This window comes from Hypomesus nipponensis, chromosome 2, assembly GCF_054491055.1.
Source record: "Hypomesus nipponensis isolate SF chromosome 2, ASM5449105v1, whole genome shotgun sequence".
NCBI classification, from domain to species: domain Eukaryota; kingdom Metazoa; phylum Chordata; class Actinopteri; order Osmeriformes; family Osmeridae; genus Hypomesus; species Hypomesus nipponensis.
In genome coordinates, this window is record NC_140362.1 from 19,525,832 (window position 1) to 19,548,162 (window position 22,331).

Here is a 22,331-nt window from a genome sequence, read left to right on the forward strand (position 1 = left end):
GATCAATGTAGAGAGCAGCAGAGAGCAGAGAGAAATGACCAGCAGGTCACACAGGTGTCCTCTCTCCTCTCCCTTCCACATCGTCTCTTCTTCATCTCTCCTCATCTCTCCTCTGAGACCCCCTACCTTTCATCTGTCTTCTGTATCCTCTCATCACTTCTCCTCTCTTCTCTTCTCCCCCTCGTCCTCCTCGTTTCTCCTCCTTCCTATTTCCCCTCCTCTTATTTCTCCTCTCCTCACTTCTCCTCTCTCTCCTTCCCTCTCTCCTTCCCCCTTTTGTCTTAGTAGTGGACTCAGTGGATTTGGAGGGCAGAATCCAACTCTGAATCAATTTGATATCTGCAGACCTTGAGAACTTTGCTCGATACAAAAAAGACTGACATGTATTACTTTGCTGTGAATAGTTTCGCCTGCAGCCTCCATCAGGGACAATTCATTTAGCCTCGTGTTCATTTTTGTTCTTAAGATTTTTTGCAAAAGAGAAGAGCAGCGTATAATACAAGGTTTTAGCGGTATTATGAATACTGATCTGTTTATAGAGACACATTTACTCTGTGATATATGAAATTGCTTTGTTGTTTTTTCATTTCTTTATTTTTCAATTGCTGCTATTGTGTGTGTTTTGTTGCGTTTTAACGAGGAAGACTTCTCTGTTTTGACAGATTTTGTGTGCACACGGAATAAACTGGATGATTAAATTACTTTTGGGATTTATAGAATGGATTGAATTGAGTCCATTCCATCATCGTGACAAAGTGTCAAGTTTCATCATTATTGTGTTGATGGTAGAACACAATGATACAAAGCTTGTGGCACTATTTCAGTTTCAGAGAGGCTGCTTTAGATGTAACGACAGTCTTCCACGTGTTCAAAACTCTATTCGTTCAGTCCTCCAGCTCTCCTTCCCTCCGTCCCTTCGTCCCTCCGTCCCTTCGTCCCTCCGTCCCTTCGTCCCTCCGTCCACAAGCATAAACCCAGAGTCACCAGCAGGCCATGGGGGGATGCAGGGACAGAGAGGTCGTGTGGATGCGCGGTGAATAAGAGAGACTGTGTATCCTCTATGTTTCCACTGCTAGTTCATGAATGACCTCACTTCCTCATCCTCTACAGACAGGATGTATGGGGTTCTGAAATGACAGATGTGGGCGAAACTTGGTCTGGCATGGCCCTCGGGCTGCCTGTCATGTCATCCACGGATATCTCTTACGCAATCAGACTACGCTATAGACGCGTTTCATTGAAGGTCTGGGCCTTCCATTTTAGTGGACAGAAACACTGCATGCATCACAGACCTGGGCACACATGCTCCCAAACTACGCGCTGCTACGTCACTACATGCCGTTCAACTGCTGCCAAACAAGCCTATTTCCTTTGCAATAATGATTACATCAATACATGTGTCTTCACATGATTGTGATTTAAAGAGCAGTTCGATTTTCCACTGCAAGAAGATGCCTAAAGGACTTAAGTCTGCTGAGTGAGCTTATTACTGTAACTTAAGGAAGTGCAGAGTCTCTGTTGATCATGACTGGACCATTGTTTTTCGTCATGTCATTTGTATGTTTCTGATGTGGTTGTTTGGAGACATGAGGATATATATTATATATTCAACACACACAAAAAAATGAAGGTGAAAGTTAGTGAAATGTCTCCAGATAGTGTTGTGTGATGCACCTTAAATGAAAAATGACTCCAGGGTTTCAAGTTCCAAATTTTTACTGACAATACTCACAAACAAGTTCACACATACACTCATGCGCGAGCGACAGACACAGAGTTACAAACTGTACATGCACACAGATAGACAAACAATGTCATTTTTTCATCTACCTTGCTCTGACCTTGGTTTTCTTAGGCAAAGTCCGTTGTTTGTGGAATGTCAACAAAAGGGGTTAACTTTGGAATGAGGTTGGGGGTGGGAGAGGAAGGGCAGGGAGGTGGGGTTGGGGAGGGGGGATGAGTTAGAATACTTTGTGGGACAGCCTTTCTACCACTAACAGCTAGCTAAAGTGCTAAGCTAGCTACAGCGCTAAGCTACAGCGCTAAGCTAGCTACAGCGCTACGGTCAAAGGCAGGAAACACGCACGTTTTTCGCTTTGTTTGTGACCGTGTCTGTTTTTACTCGGCGGGCAGGTACTGGTCCAGGTACACCTTTGCTTGGGTGATGGCGTCATCCAGGTAGGTGCCAACGTGGGGGCGCAGGTACTTTCCGTACAGGCCCAGGCCTGCACTGCGAGCCTTGTCCACTAGGGGAGCTGCCTCACCGGCCAGACCGCTGCAGAGCACAGAGCAAGAGAGGAGAAAGTGTGTCATGCACAGGATGCTGGCGCAAAAAAAAAGCTGAATCCGACCGATCACGTTCGTAGATAAATATGAACCGTCCGATGCCAAGACTTACTGACTGACTGACTGACTAACAGTATGAGGGTGGCGTCACTCACGTTGCAACCTTGACGACAGCCTGGAACTGGGGCTTGGTCTGTATGTCCTCAACGTAGTCCTTGGCAGCCTGTGAACGTCCCTCTCCTAGGCTTTCTACCACGGGGGCCATGGCGGCCTGCACCTTGCCGTAGGCGTTGAGAAGGCGCTTGTAGAACACTCCCTTCATGGACTCATACTTGTCCACCAGCTCCTGGTCTGGCTCAGGAACTTCAAACTGGCACAGGGACATGGAGACTGGGGGAGGAGGGGGTGGGGAAGAGAGGAAACCGATCAGGGACAAGTGAGGAGACTCAGGTGGGTTGGAGGGAGGAAGGGAAGAGAAAGAGAGAGAAAGATATCTGCCGCGTCGCAATGGTACATTTTGATGTCTGATTCTGGTTGTTTTCTCTTCATGTGTGGCAAACTCTCTCTGCTCTAACTGTGTGTATGTGTGTGAGAGGGTCTGTGTATATGGTCATGGGTCAGGCCAACATGACCTCTCTACCCTCCATTATCCCTTTAGATAACCTATTGGGGATGGCCTTTATCAGACAGCTTCTGGATGCCATAGATTCCATCAGCCAATCAGCTCACAAGGCCTTTGAGCTGACAAACAGATACCAGTGATGACAACAGAGTTTGTTAGGTCCAGACCAAGAGATCTCTGTCGCTGAGCTTCCAGACAAGGTTGGCTGTATGCATGTCCCTGTACTGAACTTATTTTAACCCAATTTGTGATTCTACCACCAAAAGGACTTTGATTTACAACTTGACATTTTTATTAACCTGATATGGACTCTCACAAACAACCTCACGTATTCTGCAGCTTTGCAACGTGACTTGTTAGTGAATCATGTATCACAATGTAGAAACTGATCAGTACTAATAACATCAGCAGCATTTATGGGACAGCTAAACATCAAGGCAGAGCAAAAGCTTTCCCCTATAGTGTACAAACAGAGCACAAATTCCAGTACGAATGTCTTGGAATTGGAGACTATGTGCAGTAAGCATGCTGTAGTATATTTGATGGATACAGAACTGCACAGGGTGGTTATGGGAGTTGTGTCTGGTGTGTTCAGGTTCCTACCTTGGAGGGCAAGGAAAACGGCAAGGAGGTATTTCCCAGACATATCTGTAAAAGAAAGGATTTTCAGTCATCAAAGTAATTCAGGTTAGAATTCTTCAAATGAAACTTCTTTGAATTGTACACTTTTACATTGCACGGTTGTAAATTGACCTTAAAAAGCTATGAATAATACAAATTCTAGTGCATTGTATTGCATCAAAATGTTGATAAATAACTTCCTAAAATAGGCAAGTATGCATTAAAAAGAAGTTGCAGAAAATGTTACCTGCAGATGTATTGGTTCTGATCTGTGAGTTGAACAGTAAGACAGTCTTCTCTGATAGTGAGTTGTCTGTAACTCTCTCCAGACCAGTGGACAGGATGATATAGGGAGCAGAGCAAACACGTCATCTAATTAGCACGCACATGCACACACGCACACACGTAAACCCCCACACATATTTGACACACACATTTACACAGATATGCACACACACTGTATCTATGGGACAAATATCCACACACGCATTCACCTACACAAAGTCCATTGCACTTGATTTTCTATCTCCGTACATATGGTGAAATATTTGACTGTGGGGGTTGTGCAATTGAACTTATAATGAACCTTCATGGAAGCCAAAATGTCTCCATGTACTTTAAATTTATTAGTTGATGGTGAAGTGCTTTCTCATGCAAGTTTTTGCATGTAAACAGGTCTAATGAAACATACAGTTAATGTGCCACATTATTGTAAAGTCTTCATTTGAGTAGATGTTTTGCCACTATGTTCAAATGTTTTTGTCCTCACTGTACTCTGAAGATTGAGCAAGTTATGTGGGCTGTGTTTCTTGACTGTACTCCAAGATCAATGTAGAGAGCAGCAGAGAGCAGAGAGAAATGACCAGCAGGTCACACAGGTGTCCTCTCTCCTCTCCCTTCCACATCGTCTCTTCTTCATCTCTCCTCATTTCTCCTCTGAGACCCCCTACCCTTCATCTGTTCTTCTGTATTCCTCCTCTCATCACTTCTACTCTCTTTACTTCTCCTCTCTTCTCCCCGCTGTACTCCTTGTTTCTCCTCGTTTCTCCTCCCCTCCCATCCCATTTACCCTCCACTTATTTCTCCTTTTACTTCCCATCACTCTCCTTCCCCTCACTCCTTCCCTCCTTCTCTCCTCTCCGGTCTTTCTCCTCCCCTCTTTTCTCCTAATTTCTCCACCCTTCTCCTATCCTCTCCTTCTCTCCTCCTTTTCTCTCCTTTCCTCTGCTATCCAGTCCAGACAATAAACTGTTGAACTCAGACAACCACATTGCTCTTCCCTCAACTTTGACCCTCACTACTCTGATAACAGTAATCTGTACAACCTAATCAATATTACTCCCCCGCCGTTCTTTTCTCTCTAAAATTGTTGAACTGAATAAATATATAACAAACACTACACACACACAAAAGCATCTTGATATATTTATTCCAATAAGCGACAGAATATCAGTCGACCACATCCCTGATATCTAGCACAGCACAGAGGTTTTGGGCCATATAGGGTTTCCTTAATAGCTCTTTTATCAGTTTGAACGAACCTGATGTGCTGTATACTGTACACTGTGTGTCTGTGACATTGCAAGACTTGCATGAGTCCGTGTGTGAGTCTGTCTGCACGGCGTAATGGTCGAAAAGAGACTGTATGACCCAAATCATTGTTTGTGATTTGAACGGTCTTGAACCACTGTCTGTTCAGTTGGATCAGAACTGTTGGACTCGGTCATAGAGAGAATTGCTGAAGGAGGAGACCCAGTTGATGTAGGGGTCAGTTACGGGTTTGATGTGGTCTTCATAGTATGCACCCGCGTATCCCAAAACAGTTCCTCCAATTCCCTTGACTCGGGCTACGCCATTTCTGGGAATAGGTAGGTGGAAGAGGTATTTGAACATTTGATCTAACAAGAATTGGATAACATACACAATTGGTCATTGGTAGTCTATAAACTTCATCTGGTAGTTGATCTTTAAGCCAGTGTTTGGTGGAGGAGGGGAAAAGTGTGTGTGTACCTGTATCTGTTTGAAACACGTTGCAGTAGACCAGGTTCAGACTCAGACCCTAAAGATGGTGGTGTCTGTCCCACGATGGGCTCGCACTCTGCCGAATACAAGGAGGACAACAGAGGGGAAGGGGTGGAGGAAGAAAGAGAGGGGAAGGGGTTGGGGAGAGGGTCAAAAAGGACGAGAGAAGAGAGAATGAAGGCTCTCCCTCAAGATGTCGCTGTTATCTAGCTGTTATTTTTATTTTATTTTGTTATTTTATTAGACAATTTCAGACCTTGCATCAGCAGTACAAGAGCTATGACCAGCATCATCTTCTGCATCTGTAAAAGAACACGGAAAGAAGAGGATTAGCCTCAACACACATGCACACAATTGCACACACATATGTTGACAAGACAACGTACTTGTGTGTGATTCAGATCAATTCAGAACACAGTGTTTACATGTTTACCAAGTGTTTTTATCCGCCACTTCCACCCTTCCACATACCCAAACACAACACATCGAATATGGAACTTCCCCCTCACAGCAAACTCCTCCAAAACGTGCAGCATGACCAACGGTACACCGACACACGAAATGAAACCCAACAAAAGCATTGTGAATGAGAGAGTGGGTTACCTCTTCCTTGACTTTTTGACGAGTTTTGGCTGTTTTGTGACAAGCTCCTACTTCATTTTCAGATGCGGTCAAGGGGTTCGTAGGCTATCAGAAGGCCAGTCACGTGACCACTGCTTTTGTTTTTCTGACCGCTAACTGTTTGCAGAGCTACTTAACCCTTTTGCTTGGTAAGGGAAATTATTTTGCCCTCTGTTAATTAGTCTTTCCTGGTATTTCTTATCGTGGTTTGGTTGTATGCTGTTCAGCGCAGAAGCATTGTTCGAACTACAGATTTTGGAATTCAGTTTTGGCCATTGATGTAACAGATTAAAATGGCGTTTTGGCCTTGAGCACCTTTTTGGATGTCCATGGTCATTCCACATCGGGTGTTCAGCTGTACACATGTTCTCTGGGGTCAGACTAGGCAGCCTATTTGGCAGACGCTTGATACGTTTACAGATCAGACAGTGGTAGAAGTCTCTGTTCCTGCAGATGTTGGTTCCTGTGTTGGCAAGTGAGTACATGTTGGATATCTTCCAGTGGACCTTGTCAGTGGATTTGGAGAGCAGAGTCCAACTCTGAATCAATTTGATATCTGTAGACCTTGAGAACTTTAATCGATACAAAAAAGACATGTATTACTTTGCTGTGAATAGTTTTGCCTGCAGCCTTCATCAGCCTCCAGAGCAGTGTATAACGCCAACAGTATTATAAATACTGATCTCTTTATAGAGACATGTTTATTCCATGACAGATTCAATGGCATTGTTGATTTTCATCATTTTTTTTTTTTCATTTCTGCTATTGTGTGTAGTATGTTGCATTTTAACCATTGAGTTCTCTTTGTTTTGACTTGTTTGGTGTGTACACAGAGTACCCTGGGTGATGGAATTTTCTTTGGGATTTACGACATGAATTGAGTCCAGTCCAATCCATAACATTACATAACAAAATGGCCCTGATCAGTATTATAAACCTGTCAAGTTTCATAACCATTGTGTTGATGGTAGCACACAACGATACGAACCTTGTGAAACTTTTTCAGTTTCATAGCTGCTACTTTCGATGTAAGGACAGTCTTCCATCTTATCATTCCTCCATCCCTCCATTACTCCATTACTCCATTACTCTATTACTCCATAACTCCATTCCTCAATCCCTTCATCCCTCCATCTCTCCACCAATCAGAACAGGGGAATATGCAGAATGGAAGGAAAGTATTGGCTGACAGGTGAACGCTGTCACACTGTCAAGCCAGGCAATCAAAGTGAATATCCCCATCGTAGGTCATCTCCTATGACCCGAATGACCTTTCACCTCACTGACTCCTATACCCACCATCACTCTTCGGACCTCGGACGTTCCAGGACAACAGAGAGATGATTAACTCAGGGCAAACAGCGACTTTAGCCAGGGCCTTGAAATGGACACCCATCAGACATGTTGGAAGTTACCCTTTGGTACCAGCTATTGACCCAGATAGCTGACGGCTATCTCTGCCAGACTCCATCTGTCGTTTATCTCTGCCTGTATTTATCCATTAAGTTTATACCTCTGATACTGATGTGAACTTGTGATAACTTCAAACCTGGAGTTATAAGATACAGGTGCATGAATTGTAACACATTGAATGGGAATGTTTATAGTTCTGCAGACATTTGATAAGAAAGTGTTCAACTGTAAGACCCGTTATCTGCTACCACAGGTTATATGGTCATGCATATCTAAGAGTTCAAGTACCAAAATGCAGATAGAAAATTTGCATCTAAATGTGTTTTTTAATGAAGCAACAAACAACACATGGAAATACTAATTATTACTATAGATTATACTAATTAAAGTATGTTACTATAATATATTAATAAATAAAATGTTTTTTTGTCCACTAAACATACCCCTGTGTGATAGCTGGTGTTGTTATGGAAACAGCAGGCTTACATCATTTATTGTGATCCTATATCGACTTCCAAAGAAAACTCAACAAATTCACATGGACTATTATCTAAATTAATATTTGGCTTTGCTTTATTACTATTAAACCCTGATCATAGGGGTCAGATGGCTGAGCGGTTAGGGAATCGGGCTATTATTCAGAAGGTTTCCAGTTAGATTCCCAGCCGTGCCAAATGGAGTTGTGTCCTTGGGCAAAGCACCTCACCCTACTTGCCTCGGGGAGAATGTCCCTGTACGTACTGTAAGTCGCTCTGGATAAGAGCGTCCGCTAAATGACTAAATGTATGTCATACAATGGTGACATAGAAACACCAACAGCACAATGTGTGGTATGATATAGTGTTTCTGCACAATGCCTCAGATCTCCAGTAATTAATAAATGAGCAATTAATTGAAATCAGTGATCAAATATCTTATATCCATACCATCATGTTTGCTCACATTCGCAAGGAATTGAAAATGGCAAAATATTGTCTTTGAATAGATGCTGTTGTTAATATGTAAGTATTAACCTGTAAAAGACAGAACAATCGTTCTATCCAAACAAAACGTCCCGTTGGAATTACTAATGATGTGTTTGCTTTATTATTTCTAAGACAGATCACCGTGTTCACATGTACAAAGAACATTGTTTTCATTCAGGTTAAAAGAAATACTGAAGCTAATTCATATTATTCATGTTTTTTTTATTTTATTGTTAACGTTCAACGTTGTACTTCTTACACATTTGTATTGTTTCTGTACTGGGCAAGATCCAAAAATACACTCAGATCAATGGTTTCTCTTCACTTAGAGGGGGATGTGACCACAACATGAGTGTTAACCGTATGATAACTCTGGTGAACGGTGGGACAGGAAGTTCGAAAGGTCATTAAAGGGCGAGAGATCAGGAGCTTATTGGTCCTTGGGGAAGGTCTCCTCCACCTTCTGCTTGACCTTCTCAAACTGCTCAGTGAACCAGTCCCTGGTGAAGATAAAACAGACCCCAATTGAGCCACAAAAATAAAGTACTGTCATGGTACGTGTGTTTGTTTGAGTGCGTGTATGTGGGTGTGTGTCGGTGTGTCTGTTTGTGTGTGTGTGGGTGTGTCTGTTTGTGTGTGTGTAAGTGTGTCTGTTTGTGTGCGTGTGTGGGTGTGTCTGTTTGTGAGTGTGTAAGTGTGTGTGTGTAAGTGTGTCTGTTTGTTTGTGTGTGTGTGTGTGTGTGTGTGTGTGTGTGTGTGTGTGTGTGTGTGTGTGTGTGTGTGTAAGTGTGTCTGTTTGTGTGTGTGTGCCCGTGTGCCCACCTGGTCTTGGTGGCAAACTCGCTCTGGTGAATCTGCTCTAGAGTAGTCTTGGTCTTCTCAGCCAGACCATCGGTCAGTTCCTTCACCTGTGTCTGGAAGGTGGCAAAACGCTGCTCAATAGTTTGCTCCTCCTGGGCTTCTGTTGATGGGAGCAAACAAGAGGGTTAGACCAAATAGAAGCAACAAAGGGAGAGCCAGAGATGGAGAGAAGAAATAGAGAGAAACAGTTTGAGCTAGAGAGAAGGAAAGGGTTGAGTGTGTGTAGGTGAGTGGGGAGGTGTGGGAATTTTAGTAGCTTTAAGTCATGGGCTCATACCTGTGTGCGCAGCGAACACAAGCATGAGCACGGCGATGGCGATGGCAAGTTTCATCTTGGCAGTTGGCTGTAAAAAAAAAGGTCATAAATAGTTAAAGGTTTACTCTGAAGTGCTAAGTGATCTAACGGTAAACGTAGGCTACGTTTTTCTTCAAAATATACACTGGCATTGTTTTGATTGAGCCCTGTGCGTCCGCACCGGGAGAAATGGCTAGCTCAGTTTAAAGTTGTAGCCTATACTTAAAAAAAAAACCTAATAATAATGACTGATGAGCACAATTTGTTCAAATAAAACATTTACACCGTCGACTTTTGAATACTTTTCGTTTGTCATTTTCTTTAAATAAAGTACGGCACCACGTTTAAAGAATCACCAACAGACTATAGAGTTAACTTTTTAATTACGAAACGGTTCGTGAATGTAATCTATAGCGCATTTTGCTCTTTTAGTGGGCTACTGTTTTAACAATCGTTGGTAAAAGTATTCTATTAGCTTTTCTATGTAGGCTACAAATTGATAAATTGCGTCAAAAAAGACGCATAATATGCAAAATAGGTCAATCAATCTGGTCTTACCTGTTGGCTGTGGTAGAGAATAACCCGAGTGTGCCAGAACGCTAAACGTTCACCATCTAATATACTCAGCTCCAGCTAAGTGACGCAACTATGCATCCATCCTGACCCATAATGACCTCGCAGCTTTGCACCCCGTCTTGCGGAGATCCACTCAACCTCCTACCGCGTCCCTCCGCATAATTTCGCAATTTCATTGATCAGACACTGACATAGGTAGCCCATTACTTTGTTTACTGACGCGGTTGTAAGTTTTTACTATGATTACGACTGATTAAAGTGATAGGGTGAGTTCAGGTAATGTGGGACATCAGGTAAAGTGGGACAGTTATGCATTTTGATGATTTAATATGTGCAAAACCGACATCCAATCACCAGAGCTGATCTTGACTCGTAAATACAACACTAGTCACTATGCAGTGGTTTTTATTTGTCTGACATAATCAGAGTATGCGTGATCTAGCTTAACAAGAGAGATACAGAAAAAATGCATCCAAAGTAAAGCGGCATATGACATTGTGTTTCTCAATGATAAGGCTGGCAAAGGAATTTAAATTGAGTTACAATGAGTCCTATTGAAGCATATTGAAGGGGTTTAACCACTGATTGAAACACACACAAATGTGTAAAATAATGCTTTGTTAGAAGAAAAAAACAGTATTTTTCAGGTAAAGTGGGACATCTAGTAATGCTGTGTTTATGCTATTAAAGTAATTTAATTCGACAGTTCTCAAATGTTTAATACCAATGCATCATACTGCACTTAAGTTACCAACTAAACTTTCAGACTTTTAACCGTGACCGCCAACGCTAGTCCAACAAAATGCTAACGCAACGGGACTCGCTAGCTAGCACATAGACTGCAGATAACTAAGGTTTACATCAGTTACACTTTATGCCTATTGTATAAGTTAAACCCCACAACTAAATGAATCTTGCCACACCCTTGCACCTAGCATTGTTGTAAATAAACAAATTATTATTATATTAACAGAATAGGCTTACAGACGATGACTGTCCCACTTTACCAGACAAGCTGTCCCACATTACTTGAAAATGCTGCCTGAGTGAGAGAGGGGCTCATGGCATGTTTGAAAGTGTGTAGCTTCTAAAATATTGTGTATTCACATTTCATTCCAACATGAAAATGTTCCCAAGCCCTTAAACGATTTACAGAAACACCACTGGGGTGAGTTAACTGTTATTTTGTAAGTTTACTGGAGCCTCTACCAAAATGTGTCCCACATTACCAGAAATCACTAGTTGTTGGTGGTCATTGGTCAATATGGGTCACAATGTGTCAGTTTGTCAGTTCAGAGTTCTCCAGTATTTATCTCAAAATTGCCATGACATGGTGATATGGTGTTATTTTATTGCATTGGTGATGAGTCAGGGTGCACTATGATCCGAGTTCAGAAAGTACTGATAATGTTGTGCTATGGATCTTCTTTTTCATCTTTTTTTTCAGTGTTCAGTATCAGGTTGATATCTCTGGGGATTTTTTTACACATTGTTTCAAGGGTTTCAAAGTCTTCATGATGTTTTGAGAAGCCATGATTGCTGAGTGCTGCACAAGAGGCTATAGTTCCTAGATACAATGGCATTTGAAATCCATTTCAAATGTTCTTTGTTCCACACAAAGAGCCCACAGTCAACAATAAAAGCAATGTTAGCATACTTAATGCTAATCCCAGACTCACAACTTTCCCTATAGCGTCATTAACACTACCTCCAGCAATCACATCAGGCCACAAACTCTTATCTCCACTGCCCCCTGACCACTCCTGGCTGAGTGCTACCTATCTCACCCCCTAATCTTAGCAAGCAGAGATATCAGGGTATCAGGGATGAGTACAGTGGGCTGGTGTCACTGTGCTATCAGTGTATTCTTATGTAAAGTCATCACCCTCGGACTGTCTTCAACAGACATAGCAATCAAAGTCACTTAACTTTGCTCCTGTACTAAATTCTACTTGCGTCTTGTTGGTCTACCAAAACTGAATATCTTCTATACACATAACATACTATATTATATAACAGGACTGGGAAGTATAGAATCACCATGACACCACACGATGGTCAGGTAGGATGTAATGTGGAAACTTTGTAGGGTCCATCACGAAAAACCAATATCCACATTGACAACTAGGTCCAACATTAGCAGACCGGCAACCTGGCTGATGTTGACAGCAATGTTCGTTGGCAGATCAACTATGTTGTTGAATCCTCTGATTGGATGACCTCTTGTATATAATGGCAAATGTGTTTGTGTGTGTTCACCAAGGGTCAATGGGGTTATTTCCAACATATCACATCCCTCATCTCGGCACCTATTTGTCTACTGGCCACTTGGATGCCCATAGGGGTGTTGATAGCAGTGCTCTTCAGAGGCTCAATTCAGATGCACAGACACAGATTGTCCTGTTGAACCCCCCATAGACACCCACCTCCCCCAACACCACCTATTGGAATGGGCCTTCATCTGCATGGACTTTGTCCCGGGGGCCTCCCGGAGAGTGGGCTGTTGTTGCGGATGCAGAAGACCTGTTGCTCATGTCTTCCAAAGAAGCGTCTGAGCACTCACAGGACTGGCCCAAGGCAAAAATGGGGATGTCTGTCTTGCTCATGAATCGCAATAACACGCCCATATGACTGGCTGTGGTTGCCCTCCGTCAAGTGACCCCCGAGGAGATTGAGCCTGGTGCCGGTTCTTGGAGGGGGAGAGGGAAGGGGAGAGGGACGGAGGGGAAAGGAGGGAGGAGGTAGAAGGAGAAGTGGGCAGATGGGAGGGAGGAGGGGGGGAAGGGAGATGGGAGGGAGGAGGGAGCCAGAAAGAATGGATTTCGGAGGGAGGAAAGGGGGAAGTGAAAGGGAGGAGGGAGAGAGAGAGCGCTTAATCAAAAGTAAAATGTCTGTCTGGGGGGGGGGGGGGGGGGTGGTGGGGGTTACTGCCGGTCATGACTGGCTCATACCTACTAGAGGGGGCCTCCTGTGGCAGGGCCAGGGCCCCAGTGTGGGGAGGAGAAGTGCTGAGGACTGGGAGATAGTCTGTGTTGGAGGAGACCCCTGTTGCTACAGTATTTATTGTAGGTTTCATTGGTGTTTAGCTGTCTCAAACACCAGCTTCCAGTCAGAGAGATGCGACAACAAGCACATGCTCAATGTCTTACTCATTCTTTTACTTTCATGTCTGCGTGCAATGTTTTGTAAGAGGTTGTTATAACACCGAGTAACGTTTGGAAGAGAGGGGAGTCTGTTATTCTCTTATCTCTTTCTCAAAGTCTCATTTTGTGGTAAGGAAACGTTCTTGTGTGTCGCAAGAATGTGGTGTTGTGTGGCTCGGAGGTTCATAGAAGGAAAGCAACTGTTGGAAAGAGTTGTAGTTTAAACAACCAGGAAAAAACAACACAGCTGTGGCGATTCAGTTCGAGGATAAGAAAACACTTTTATGACATCAAATTCTTGTGAGCGCCCAAACGTTTCTCTGGGAGACGTGATCCACAGGGCTGCATGCGTACACAACAACAGCCCACTCTCCAGGATGCCCCGGGACAAAGGCCATGCAGATGAAGGCTCATCCCAATGGATGGTGTTTGGAGGGGGTTCTGGAGAGGTGCTACAGGACGATTTGTATCTGTGCGTCTGACAAGGGCCTTCAGTGGGGAGGAGAGAGAAGGGACTAGTGGTGCCCCCTACTGGCCAGCTGGCAGACAGGCGCAGAGTCACACACCTGAATAACACACGGTGAGATGTCACTGTATGTTGTATGTTCGGTCTGTGGTTCTCTTCGACAAAGGTGTGTCGAGAACAAGGTACATGAAGGTAGTCCCCAAGAGACAGGGTTTGCTGTCAGGGGATCAGATGGCTGAGCGGTTAGGGAATTGGGCTACCCATCAGAAGGTTGCCGGTTTGATTTCCGGCCGTGCAAAATGACGTTGTGACCCTGGGCAAGGCACTTTACCCTACTTGCCTCGGGGAGAATGTCCCTGTACTTACTGTAAGTCGCTCTGGATAAGAGTGTCTGCTAAATATGTAAATGTAACTGACACCCTGCAATTTGCACTATTGCATCCTTCTCTTTGCACTATCTGTATTTTTAGGTTAGATTGTAAATTATGGCTAGATATATTTTATATTTTATTTTTTATTCTAAATCCCCTTAGTATTAGCTAGACTTTGCTCCTTTTGTATGGTTAGTCCACATATTTAAGTTTCAATACCTCCCTGCCAAAGTAAATTCCTTGTTTGTGCAAACATTCATGGCAAATAAAATCCTTTCTGGTAATGTGGTGTGCTCTTCGCTAAAGAAGCTGGAAAGCTATGACCTATCTAGGTCCTCAAACCTGTAGGTTTTTATCTTGTTGAGAAATGTGGAAATCATGTGGACTGGCAGGAAAGCCATCAGCTCATTTTGTTATTTTGAACTTGAAAACATTGTAACACTTTGCTATGGCCCTTGAACATGTTTGTTTTTGTTCTTGCACTGTATTTTTATTGGACCTACCTGAATACAAAATACGTGGTGTTGTGCTGTGTTATGTTGCATGTCTGCATACGTGTGTGCGCTTGTATGTCTTGACTTCAAGGTAGGAGTTGAATATCTCCACAGACAGGAAATTAAAAGACCAGTGCGGGTGCAGGATTCTGAAAAACTGCTGGGATAAAAGGCAAAAGAATGTGAGAGCAAATCTCAACAAGCCAGGATGAGGGAGGGAGGGAGGTAGGGAGCGAGGGAGGGAGCGAGGGAGGGAGGGAGACATGCAAGGAGGGAGGGAACGGAAAATCCTTTAAGGGGCAGCTAATCTGAAGAACTGTAAAGCTAAATTGTCTGTGTGTGTGCGTTTCTCTCTATACTTGTGTGCTTGTTTACAGTTGAGGGAGAGTGGGGGGTTGCACAGATGTAACCCAGACTGACTGTAAACTGTTAAAGAGTGTACGGTAAGACATTATGTACCAACTACCAAACCATGACATGTTTTGAAAAAATATATGTGTTTAGGATTGAGGGCGTTAAGGGGGATTCTGTAGGTACATGTCCAGTTGAACTTAAAGACAGGAAAGATAAAGCTTATCATAGGACATGGATATTACCACCGTTGTATTGCAAGAATCTCTGTCAAACTCTCTCTCAGTTTAAACACAATGGGAGTCTTAAATAGAATGTGAGATTAAGTTTGTCTTCAAAATAATCAAAACATCAGTGAACACAATAGATCAACTGATTTTACTGGATGCATGTGGGAAATCAAAAGAGACACAGACCCGGATTTCTTTTCCATATCTTTTATTTACTCAGCGATGTTTAGCACACTGTGGCCGTCTGACGTCAGCCAGACAGGCAGACAGGCAGGCAGGCAGACAGGCAGGCCCTATGGTGAGCAGCACGACAGGCTTGTTACATGAGGACAGTTTCTCTGGCCACACCAAGACGACAGACAGGTACAGCCTACAGTACACACGACCATGCAGGTTAGGCTTCAGTTAATTTGTCCTATTAGCATCTTGTCACATTATCATACACTTGAATGCGAGTCTTAACAAACTCAAAGCGGACACGGCAGGCCAGTGTACATACAGCGACAGGAAGGCACTGAGTGGTTCTGTAGCGATCTTGGAAAACACAGACACCGTTGGAATCGTTCAGTGCAGTTGTTGACATTTCGGACTTGTTCTCTCTGGTGTAAGGATGCATTTTGGAGTGGTAGTCGGATTTAACTGGAGCCAATTTGGCTCAGGATAAGAGGGTCCTGTTGCAAACCTCTTCGGTGCCCCGTGCCCCAGATGAAAGCTTTTAAAACCCAACACAGATTAGCCAAGGGGGATCATTCGATTATCTAGAGGATTTATCTCAAGGTACACAAGCAAAGCAGGTTAAAACAGTGGCCTCTTGTAAGTGAATGAAAGGTAGAATTGAGCGAGGCCCTTGTGTCAAGGGACGAGGAGGTCGAGATACAGAAAGATGGATGGATGACAGTCAACACGACAGCTATGGGTGCGCACTACACCCCCACCCTATAACCCCGAGCCCCCCCACATCCCAAACGACACAAGCGCCCACATAATGAAAACAAAAAACCTCATCAGTAACTCTTAACTCCCCTCACCATTCCTCTCCTTTCTTGCATTTCCCCACAAACCCACATGTGGGTGGGTTTGCGCGGAGCCCGAATGCTCCTAAGCCCCCCCTCTCCCAAAGTCCTGCTTAAGCCGAGACCTCCTTGACCTTATCCATAACAGCCTGGAGCTGCTCACGGATCTTTTCGGTGAAGGGGGCGAGCAGGTCACTGATCTGGTCCACCTTGCCCTCCAGGGTGGAGCGCAGGTCCTGGGCGGTGGTCTCCAGCTGTCCCTTCAGACCCTCGGCCTGAGTCTCCAGCTGCTCCCGGAGGGTCTTGGCCTGCTTCGAGAGCAGGGCGTGGAAGCTGACCAGGCGCTCGGCGGCGGTGTCGTGGGCCAGGCTGGCGTGCTCTTTCACCTGGTCCATGTTCTGGGTGGTGCGGGACTGGAGCTCACCCAGATAGGTGGTCATGGTGCTGGGGAGGGAGAGGAAGGGAAGGGAGAGGGAGAAGATGGTTAGGATCACGCTATCACATTGACATGCAGGTGAAAACAGAGAACTGGGGCAGACTTGACGTCCCGCACGCCGGAACGCGCCGTTTTGAGTTGCGTTTCCGTTGTGAAGCCGGTGTCCCTCGACTCACTTGCGGATCTCCTCGGTGTCCTTGGTCAGGCGTTTCTTCAGCTTGCGTGTGTAGGTGCTGACGCGGTTGCGGACCTCCTCCGTGTTCTGGTCGACCATGCTCTTCAGCTCGGACAGGTACTGGGTGCTGCGCTCCCTGGCGTCCTGCATGTCTCCCTGAAGCTTGTTGGCCAGCAGCTGCATGTCCTGGGTCAGCTGGGTGGCTGTGTCCTGGGCGTAGGGGCCCAGTTTGGTCTGGATGTCCTCCTGGTACACGCTCAGCTCGGCCATGGTGTCTGTGATCAGGGTGCTGCGGGGGGGTACAGGGGGGGGGGGGTCAGTGAAGACTGTACGAGGGGGGTGGGGGAGTGTATAGAGTGTGGGGTGGTGGTAAAATGGCGGTCGTGGTGGAGTGAGTAAGCATGGGGGCGAAGGGGGGGGGGAGTTATGGGAGAGGTAACTATTTTATGAGAGGATGGGTTAAGGTTAGGTATGGGGGTCATTTGTAATAAGAAGACAAGGGGGGTTTGGAACAGAGTAAGGAGGCCATGGGTTAGGGTTAGAGAGGGTTAGTCTCTAGGGCTAGGGTTAGAGAGGGCGGGGTTAGTCTCTAGGGTTAGGGTTAGTCTCTAGGGCTAGGGTTAGAGAGGGCGGGGTTAGTCTCAAGGGCGGAGGGCTAGGGTTAGAGAGGGCGGGGTTAGTCTCTAGGGTTAGGGTTAGTCTCTAGGGCTAGGGTTAGAGAGGGCGGGGTTAGTCTCAAGGACGGAGGGAAAAAAGTCAGTAGAAGAAACATACTCTAGTTCCCTGCTGAGCTGGGAGCTCTTCATGCTGTCCACCACTCCTTCGGTCTTGGTGTTTAGCTCAGACACAAAGGTCCAGAAGCGCTCCACGTTCTCCTCCCAGCGGTCCTGGACGGCTTCTGCCTGGCGTACGACGCGTCCCTGGCAGCCTGAGGGGAACACGGGGGGACCCGGTGAAGACAGGCAGGCACACAGAGAAACACACACGTAAGGAGACGGGTGTATGTTGAGATTGTTATTCAATGGATGCATCAAGTGCCAGTGGTCTAAGTGCAATGACTACATTCGAAGGCATAGACATTATATGAAGGAGTTTGAGAAAGCTGTGTGTACGTTGGTGAAAATAATATTATTTTAAGAGGTTGTAAGGAAGTGGGGGAATGTTGCTTACCAGAGATGACTGCCAGAGCAAGGATCAGTGCAACAGTCTTCATGGTTGATGGTTGATAATTGACAGATACACCTAGAAAATCAGAGATTTAGCTCACTTTCTCAATTCATCTTCAGGTATATCAATATATTAGAGTACCGACATACGGTACCTTTGACAATTTCACAAAAATGTGTTAAATATATGTTAAATGCTAAAATACGAAAGTATTTTATTTCATTCCTATCAAACCATCTCTGTCTATAACATAAACTACGGAACAGTAGCCAATGCATGCAACTAAAGCTAGCATTAAAGTAAACCGTATGGGCTACAGTCCTACTATTAATGTAAAAACATCCTCGTTTTTCTACCACCTCTCATCATTACTCACCTGAGAAGTCCGGTTTCCTCCGTGCTTTGACGCAAGTTGCCAAGGGTATTTATACAGTCCCGAACAAAGCGCGCACGGCGCTAGGGGTGTGAGTGTGCGCGTCCACGTGATGCTAACTGTCAGGCGATTTGGAGGACGGCTCATGGTTCCCTTCCACGCTATGTGCCAAGTATGCGTTCGAAGTTCTCACCTTCTTGCGTAGTAGTGTACAGGTGTTTATGTAATGTTTATGTCAACGAAAATGCAATGGCCACGGCTTGCTTGAAGTGTTAAAAGGCAGATTTATGTTCCTTGTGATCTAGAAAGTATTTTATTTTTGTGGCTCGTAAGAAATGACTTTTCTGAAATGATATCAGAAAGTTGCTACGACCGATTTAACATACTTTTTCCCAAAAACGATTTTGATGGGTGCTTTAAACAAAATTCCAGTATGTTGTGAACAGTATATCATAGTACACATTGTGTGTTATTGTTTGTATTGATTTTACTGCAGCAGAGTAAATGGCCTCTCCGAGGACAAGTTCTACAATGACTAGGCTACTTGTATATGAATGTAAACCTACTATTGAAAGAGGGAGCAAACATAAAGCATTTGTGTGAATGTTGATAGTCTGGCGGGATAGACCAATACAGAGGGTATTGTGATTCTAAGGTAGACTCAATTCAAACTCTTGACTGTTATGCATTTGAAACCTTTTCTCACCTCAGCCCATCCACTTAAATGTCCCTGTCTGCCTGCCCCCTTGTCATACCTGCTTTTAATAACTTGTTATCCAATTAATCGATTTGAACTGAAATTAGGCTATATTCTCCCGTCACAAGATATGACACATAAAACACATCAACAACAACCCTACAGGAGTCGTTATGCTGTTGCCAGCTTCCTGAAACAAGATTTCTGATATTGTTCAGAACAAACATGATGTGGGGGCATGATCGTTGTGTTTCCAGGGGCATGTTGAGACTTGGGAAGACCTCTCTCTGCACACAGAAAAGGATTAGGACTGGGTGACAATATAGCGTGTGGAGGGAAGGACAAATGAAGTCCACGGACGGTGTTCATAAACAAATAAACAAATCCTTTTGACCTATGTGGAAATGTCTTCTCCTCTGTAAATAGGGGAACTGACACAAACACACAAGAAAAACACATCTTTCCATTTGAATCAACTTTACTGGCCTATTCCATGTACCAGAAATATAACTTTAAACAAACACTTGAATTGTTTTGTGTGTTTTTGAGACCACTGGGAGATGTGGGCTTTTCTCCCTTCTGCTGTATGTATTTCAAGCAGCCAACTGGTCCTCACCATTGCTTGAGGCAATATAGTTACCTGAGGCCCATATTAAGAGCCAAAGGTCTCAACCGGTGTTGTTTTGCAGATGATAAGCAGCTCCGCTTAGCTGCGTATCTGTCGTATACTGCACATTCCGTTACCTATGTTTATCTAAGGGACAGGGGAACCTGAATACAATGGAAGTGTGTCTAAGATGTATTTACATTGACGTTGCTGTTCGTAGTAGTGAGCAGAGTTCGGTTAACCACCTGGATGTGTTTTAATGGTGATTCTCTCCTGATATCTTACCTGTCAATCTGACCAAAGTTTGCGCAGTGTTTTAAGATGCCGCTAATAACATGATATTTCAGTGGCGCTGCACTTCAGAAGTTCAGTAAAAGCCAACAGAGTAAAGGAACAGGAGTTGAAAGGCAGCAAAAACATCTGCAGTTTTTCTCCAACAGAATGAGTTATGACAATGAGATTCTGTATCTGTACCTCTTGTTCAAGAAATGCTCTTATCAATGACGATGACAACGACAACAACAACAAGAGTAGTTCCAGCAGTACTTGTGACCTTTACCCTTTGGGCAAAGAGCAGCAAGGGTCTCTTTGATATCTAAAATGCCTTCTTCACCAGAACTCCTCTGGCCCATCCTCTGAAGTTGGGAGTAATTGTCCAGGGACAGATAACTGTTGTCTGATTAGGTCAACTAGGTTATCTGTCTCTTCTCTGATTGGTCGGATAGGATATCTGACTAATGGAGGACCCTTCAGTGAACTTCCTGATTGAAAATCGCAGGTGCAGTACATGCTCCTTTCTTCCTTTTTTTCCTCTTCTATTTTAATTCAAATGTCATATTTTATTTTGGATGATGTCACAGACAAGGCAATGCGATTTGTGTGTTTCATCCCCATTGCGTCCATCACTTTAAGACTGAGAAAGTCTCATGTGCAGTAGGTCACCCTGTAGATGTAGAATATCTTTAAAAAGGGAATTACACAGTCGGAATTATACAGTGGCACCACGTGACACCATGGGGTCATGTCCCATTGTCCCCCCATGACCATGGGTTCATGTCCCACAGTCCCATGTAGCTTGAGTCTACATGGCAAGCACAGTCCAGTTTAGTTCTTTGTGCTTCGACTCTGGTAACTTCATCCATCACGCCTTTTGAAATCCAGTCACGCAACCTTTTTTTCTCAAACTTTTCCGTTCACTTTTCAGTTTGGTATATCCTGAGTAGATTCTTGTCTTTCACTGAGCATGTGGGTTCAACTACAATTCATATTATTATCAGAGGCTTTCCAGAGTTTTCTTCAGGGTTAATTCACTGTACTTCAGTTTCTTTCAAGGGTCACTGGGAGAAGGGGCACACAGTAGGGTGACTATGAAGACTGCTGTTTAGAATGCTAGCTTTTTTTGTAGATTTGTAAGCTTTCATTGCTTGAATAGCTGTATGTAGAGTTTGAGTTACTGTGAAAATAAGAAGTGAAAGATGACTGAAGCGTAAACAGAATCACGACACTAGAACAGCAGGCAGAGACAGACAGACTCACGCATGCACACACACGTACACACACAGACACACATGCACACACACTGATGCACACACACACACACACACACATTTAGGCAGAAATTTAGACAGACAGACTCACTTTCCCCAAAACTCAGTTCCTCCTCATGGCTGATGTGGCAACACCAAGGTAATGTCCACCAATGTTGGTGAGAGGCCACCAGCAGGCAGTGAACGTTCATTACCTCAGTCAAGTCACCTCAGTTCAGACTGTGGTTTGTGGTCAAATCTTTTGTGCTGGGGGGAAATTATTCCTTCTCCTTTCAAATAGAGGGTGATGTCACCCACCGCAGTTGTCTTGTTCAGCTGGGATGAGTGTTGAAATAGTGAGTGTACGTGTTAAATGTGTGTTTACCCTTTTACAGCCTCAGTCATCTGCTTCTGAGTCAGGGATTATATCGCTGATTCGACTAGTCTGGACTTGACCTACCACAACCATGTTTGCCATCCACCTTTTTATCCAGATAAAAACACTTTGTTGTCTTTTGATGTTATTCCAGTTCTGCTTCCGTACAACTGTTCTAAATGGAACGTTTCCAGGGTACGTGTCTTACATAGGAGATGCTTTTATTCAAACCAACATTCAAACGGTGTATAGGATGAGCCTGTCGCAGGTTATGGTCAAGGATCGGTCACATCTGCCTACCTCGTTCTTTAGCAGCAGCTTGACAGACTTCTCACATGCTCTCCTAGCTGGTCCCCAATGAAAACACATCAATTGGGGATCGAGAGGTCAGAAGGTCCTGGCCTAAGCGTGCTCCCTTCCCTGGTCGGGTGCAGAGATCCTATTTGAAAACCGTGTCGTGTTTGGAGGGTTGGGGAAGTAGAGAGGGGGTTAAGTGTGCCCCACGCCAGGACCCATGGGGGGGGAACAGGAATGTTGTTTGTCTCGAGGCAAGACGACGTGGGTGAGACCTGGCAGCATGTGAAAGGAGGAGGTAGAAAAGAGAGATGAAGAAGGAGGGAGATG

General features: G+C 44.4%; 3 protein-coding genes and 1 long non-coding RNA gene across 4 annotated transcripts; all 4 read right to left on the reverse strand.

The window, feature by feature from the left end:
- Positions 1 to 1,698: 1,698 nt before the first annotated feature.
- On the reverse strand, positions 1,699 to 3,901 carry apoa2 (apolipoprotein A-II). The gene is made up of 4 exons (XM_084667307.1): positions 3,777 to 3,901; positions 3,512 to 3,556; positions 2,442 to 2,676; positions 1,699 to 2,275 (listed from the first exon to the last, which is right to left on the reverse strand). The coding sequence occupies exons 2-4, from the start codon at positions 3,552 to 3,554 to the stop codon at positions 2,119 to 2,121; spliced, it is 435 nt and encodes a 144-aa protein (XP_084523433.1). The 5' UTR covers positions 3,555 to 3,556; positions 3,777 to 3,901; the 3' UTR covers positions 1,699 to 2,118.
- Positions 3,902 to 5,584: 1,683 nt separating this feature from the next.
- On the reverse strand, positions 5,585 to 6,053 carry LOC146301386 (uncharacterized). The gene is made up of 3 exons (XR_014724692.1): positions 5,985 to 6,053; positions 5,808 to 5,853; positions 5,585 to 5,627 (listed from the first exon to the last, which is right to left on the reverse strand). It is a non-coding gene; the product is annotated as an uncharacterized LOC146301386 (long non-coding RNA).
- A 2,698-nt stretch (positions 6,054 to 8,751) lies between these two features.
- On the reverse strand, positions 8,752 to 10,355 carry apoc1 (apolipoprotein C-I). Its single transcript, XM_084667328.1, has 4 exons — positions 10,265 to 10,355; positions 9,689 to 9,755; positions 9,373 to 9,511; positions 8,752 to 9,050 (listed from the first exon to the last, which is right to left on the reverse strand). Exons 2-4 carry the CDS (start codon positions 9,741 to 9,743, stop codon positions 8,981 to 8,983), a joined length of 264 nt encoding a protein of 87 aa, XP_084523454.1. The 5' UTR covers positions 9,744 to 9,755; positions 10,265 to 10,355; the 3' UTR covers positions 8,752 to 8,980.
- A 5,173-nt stretch (positions 10,356 to 15,528) lies between these two features.
- apoeb (apolipoprotein Eb) lies at positions 15,529 to 18,588 on the reverse strand. The gene is made up of 5 exons (XM_084667336.1): positions 18,505 to 18,588; positions 18,132 to 18,203; positions 17,736 to 17,889; positions 16,963 to 17,250; positions 15,529 to 16,794 (listed from the first exon to the last, which is right to left on the reverse strand). The coding sequence occupies exons 2-5, from the start codon at positions 18,172 to 18,174 to the stop codon at positions 16,464 to 16,466; spliced, it is 816 nt and encodes a 271-aa protein (XP_084523462.1). The 5' UTR covers positions 18,175 to 18,203; positions 18,505 to 18,588; the 3' UTR covers positions 15,529 to 16,463.
- Between the last annotated feature and the right edge of the window lie 3,743 nt (positions 18,589 to 22,331).

Coding starts and splice junctions, on each gene's coding strand:
- apoa2 (XM_084667307.1), bottom strand. CDS start 3,554: ATGTCTGGGAAATACCTCCTTGCCGTTTTCCTTGCCCTCCAAG. Junction 2,677..3,511: donor CGTTTTCCTTGCCCTCCAAG/GTAGGAACCTGA, acceptor CTCCTCCCCCAG/TCTCCATGTCCCTGTGCCAG. Junction 2,276..2,441: donor GCTGTCGTCAAGGTTGCAAC/GTGAGTGACGCC, acceptor TGTGCTCTGCAG/CGGTCTGGCCGGTGAGGCAG.
- apoc1 (XM_084667328.1), bottom strand. CDS start 9,743: ATGAAACTTGCCATCGCCATCGCCGTGCTCATGCTTGTGTTCGCTGCG. Junction 9,512..9,688: donor TGTGTTCGCTGCGCACACAG/GTATGAGCCCAT, acceptor TCCCATCAACAG/AAGCCCAGGAGGAGCAAACT. Junction 9,051..9,372: donor GAGTTTGCCACCAAGACCAG/GTGGGCACACGG, acceptor TATCTTCACCAG/GGACTGGTTCACTGAGCAGT.
- apoeb (XM_084667336.1), bottom strand. CDS start 18,174: ATGAAGACTGTTGCACTGATCCTTGCTCTGGCAGTCATCTCTG. Junction 17,251..17,735: donor CAGCTCAGCAGGGAACTAGA/GTATGTTTCTTC, acceptor ACCCCCCCGCAG/CACCCTGATCACAGACACCA. Junction 16,795..16,962: donor GACACCGAGGAGATCCGCAA/GTGAGTCGAGGG, acceptor CTCCCTCCCCAG/CACCATGACCACCTATCTGG.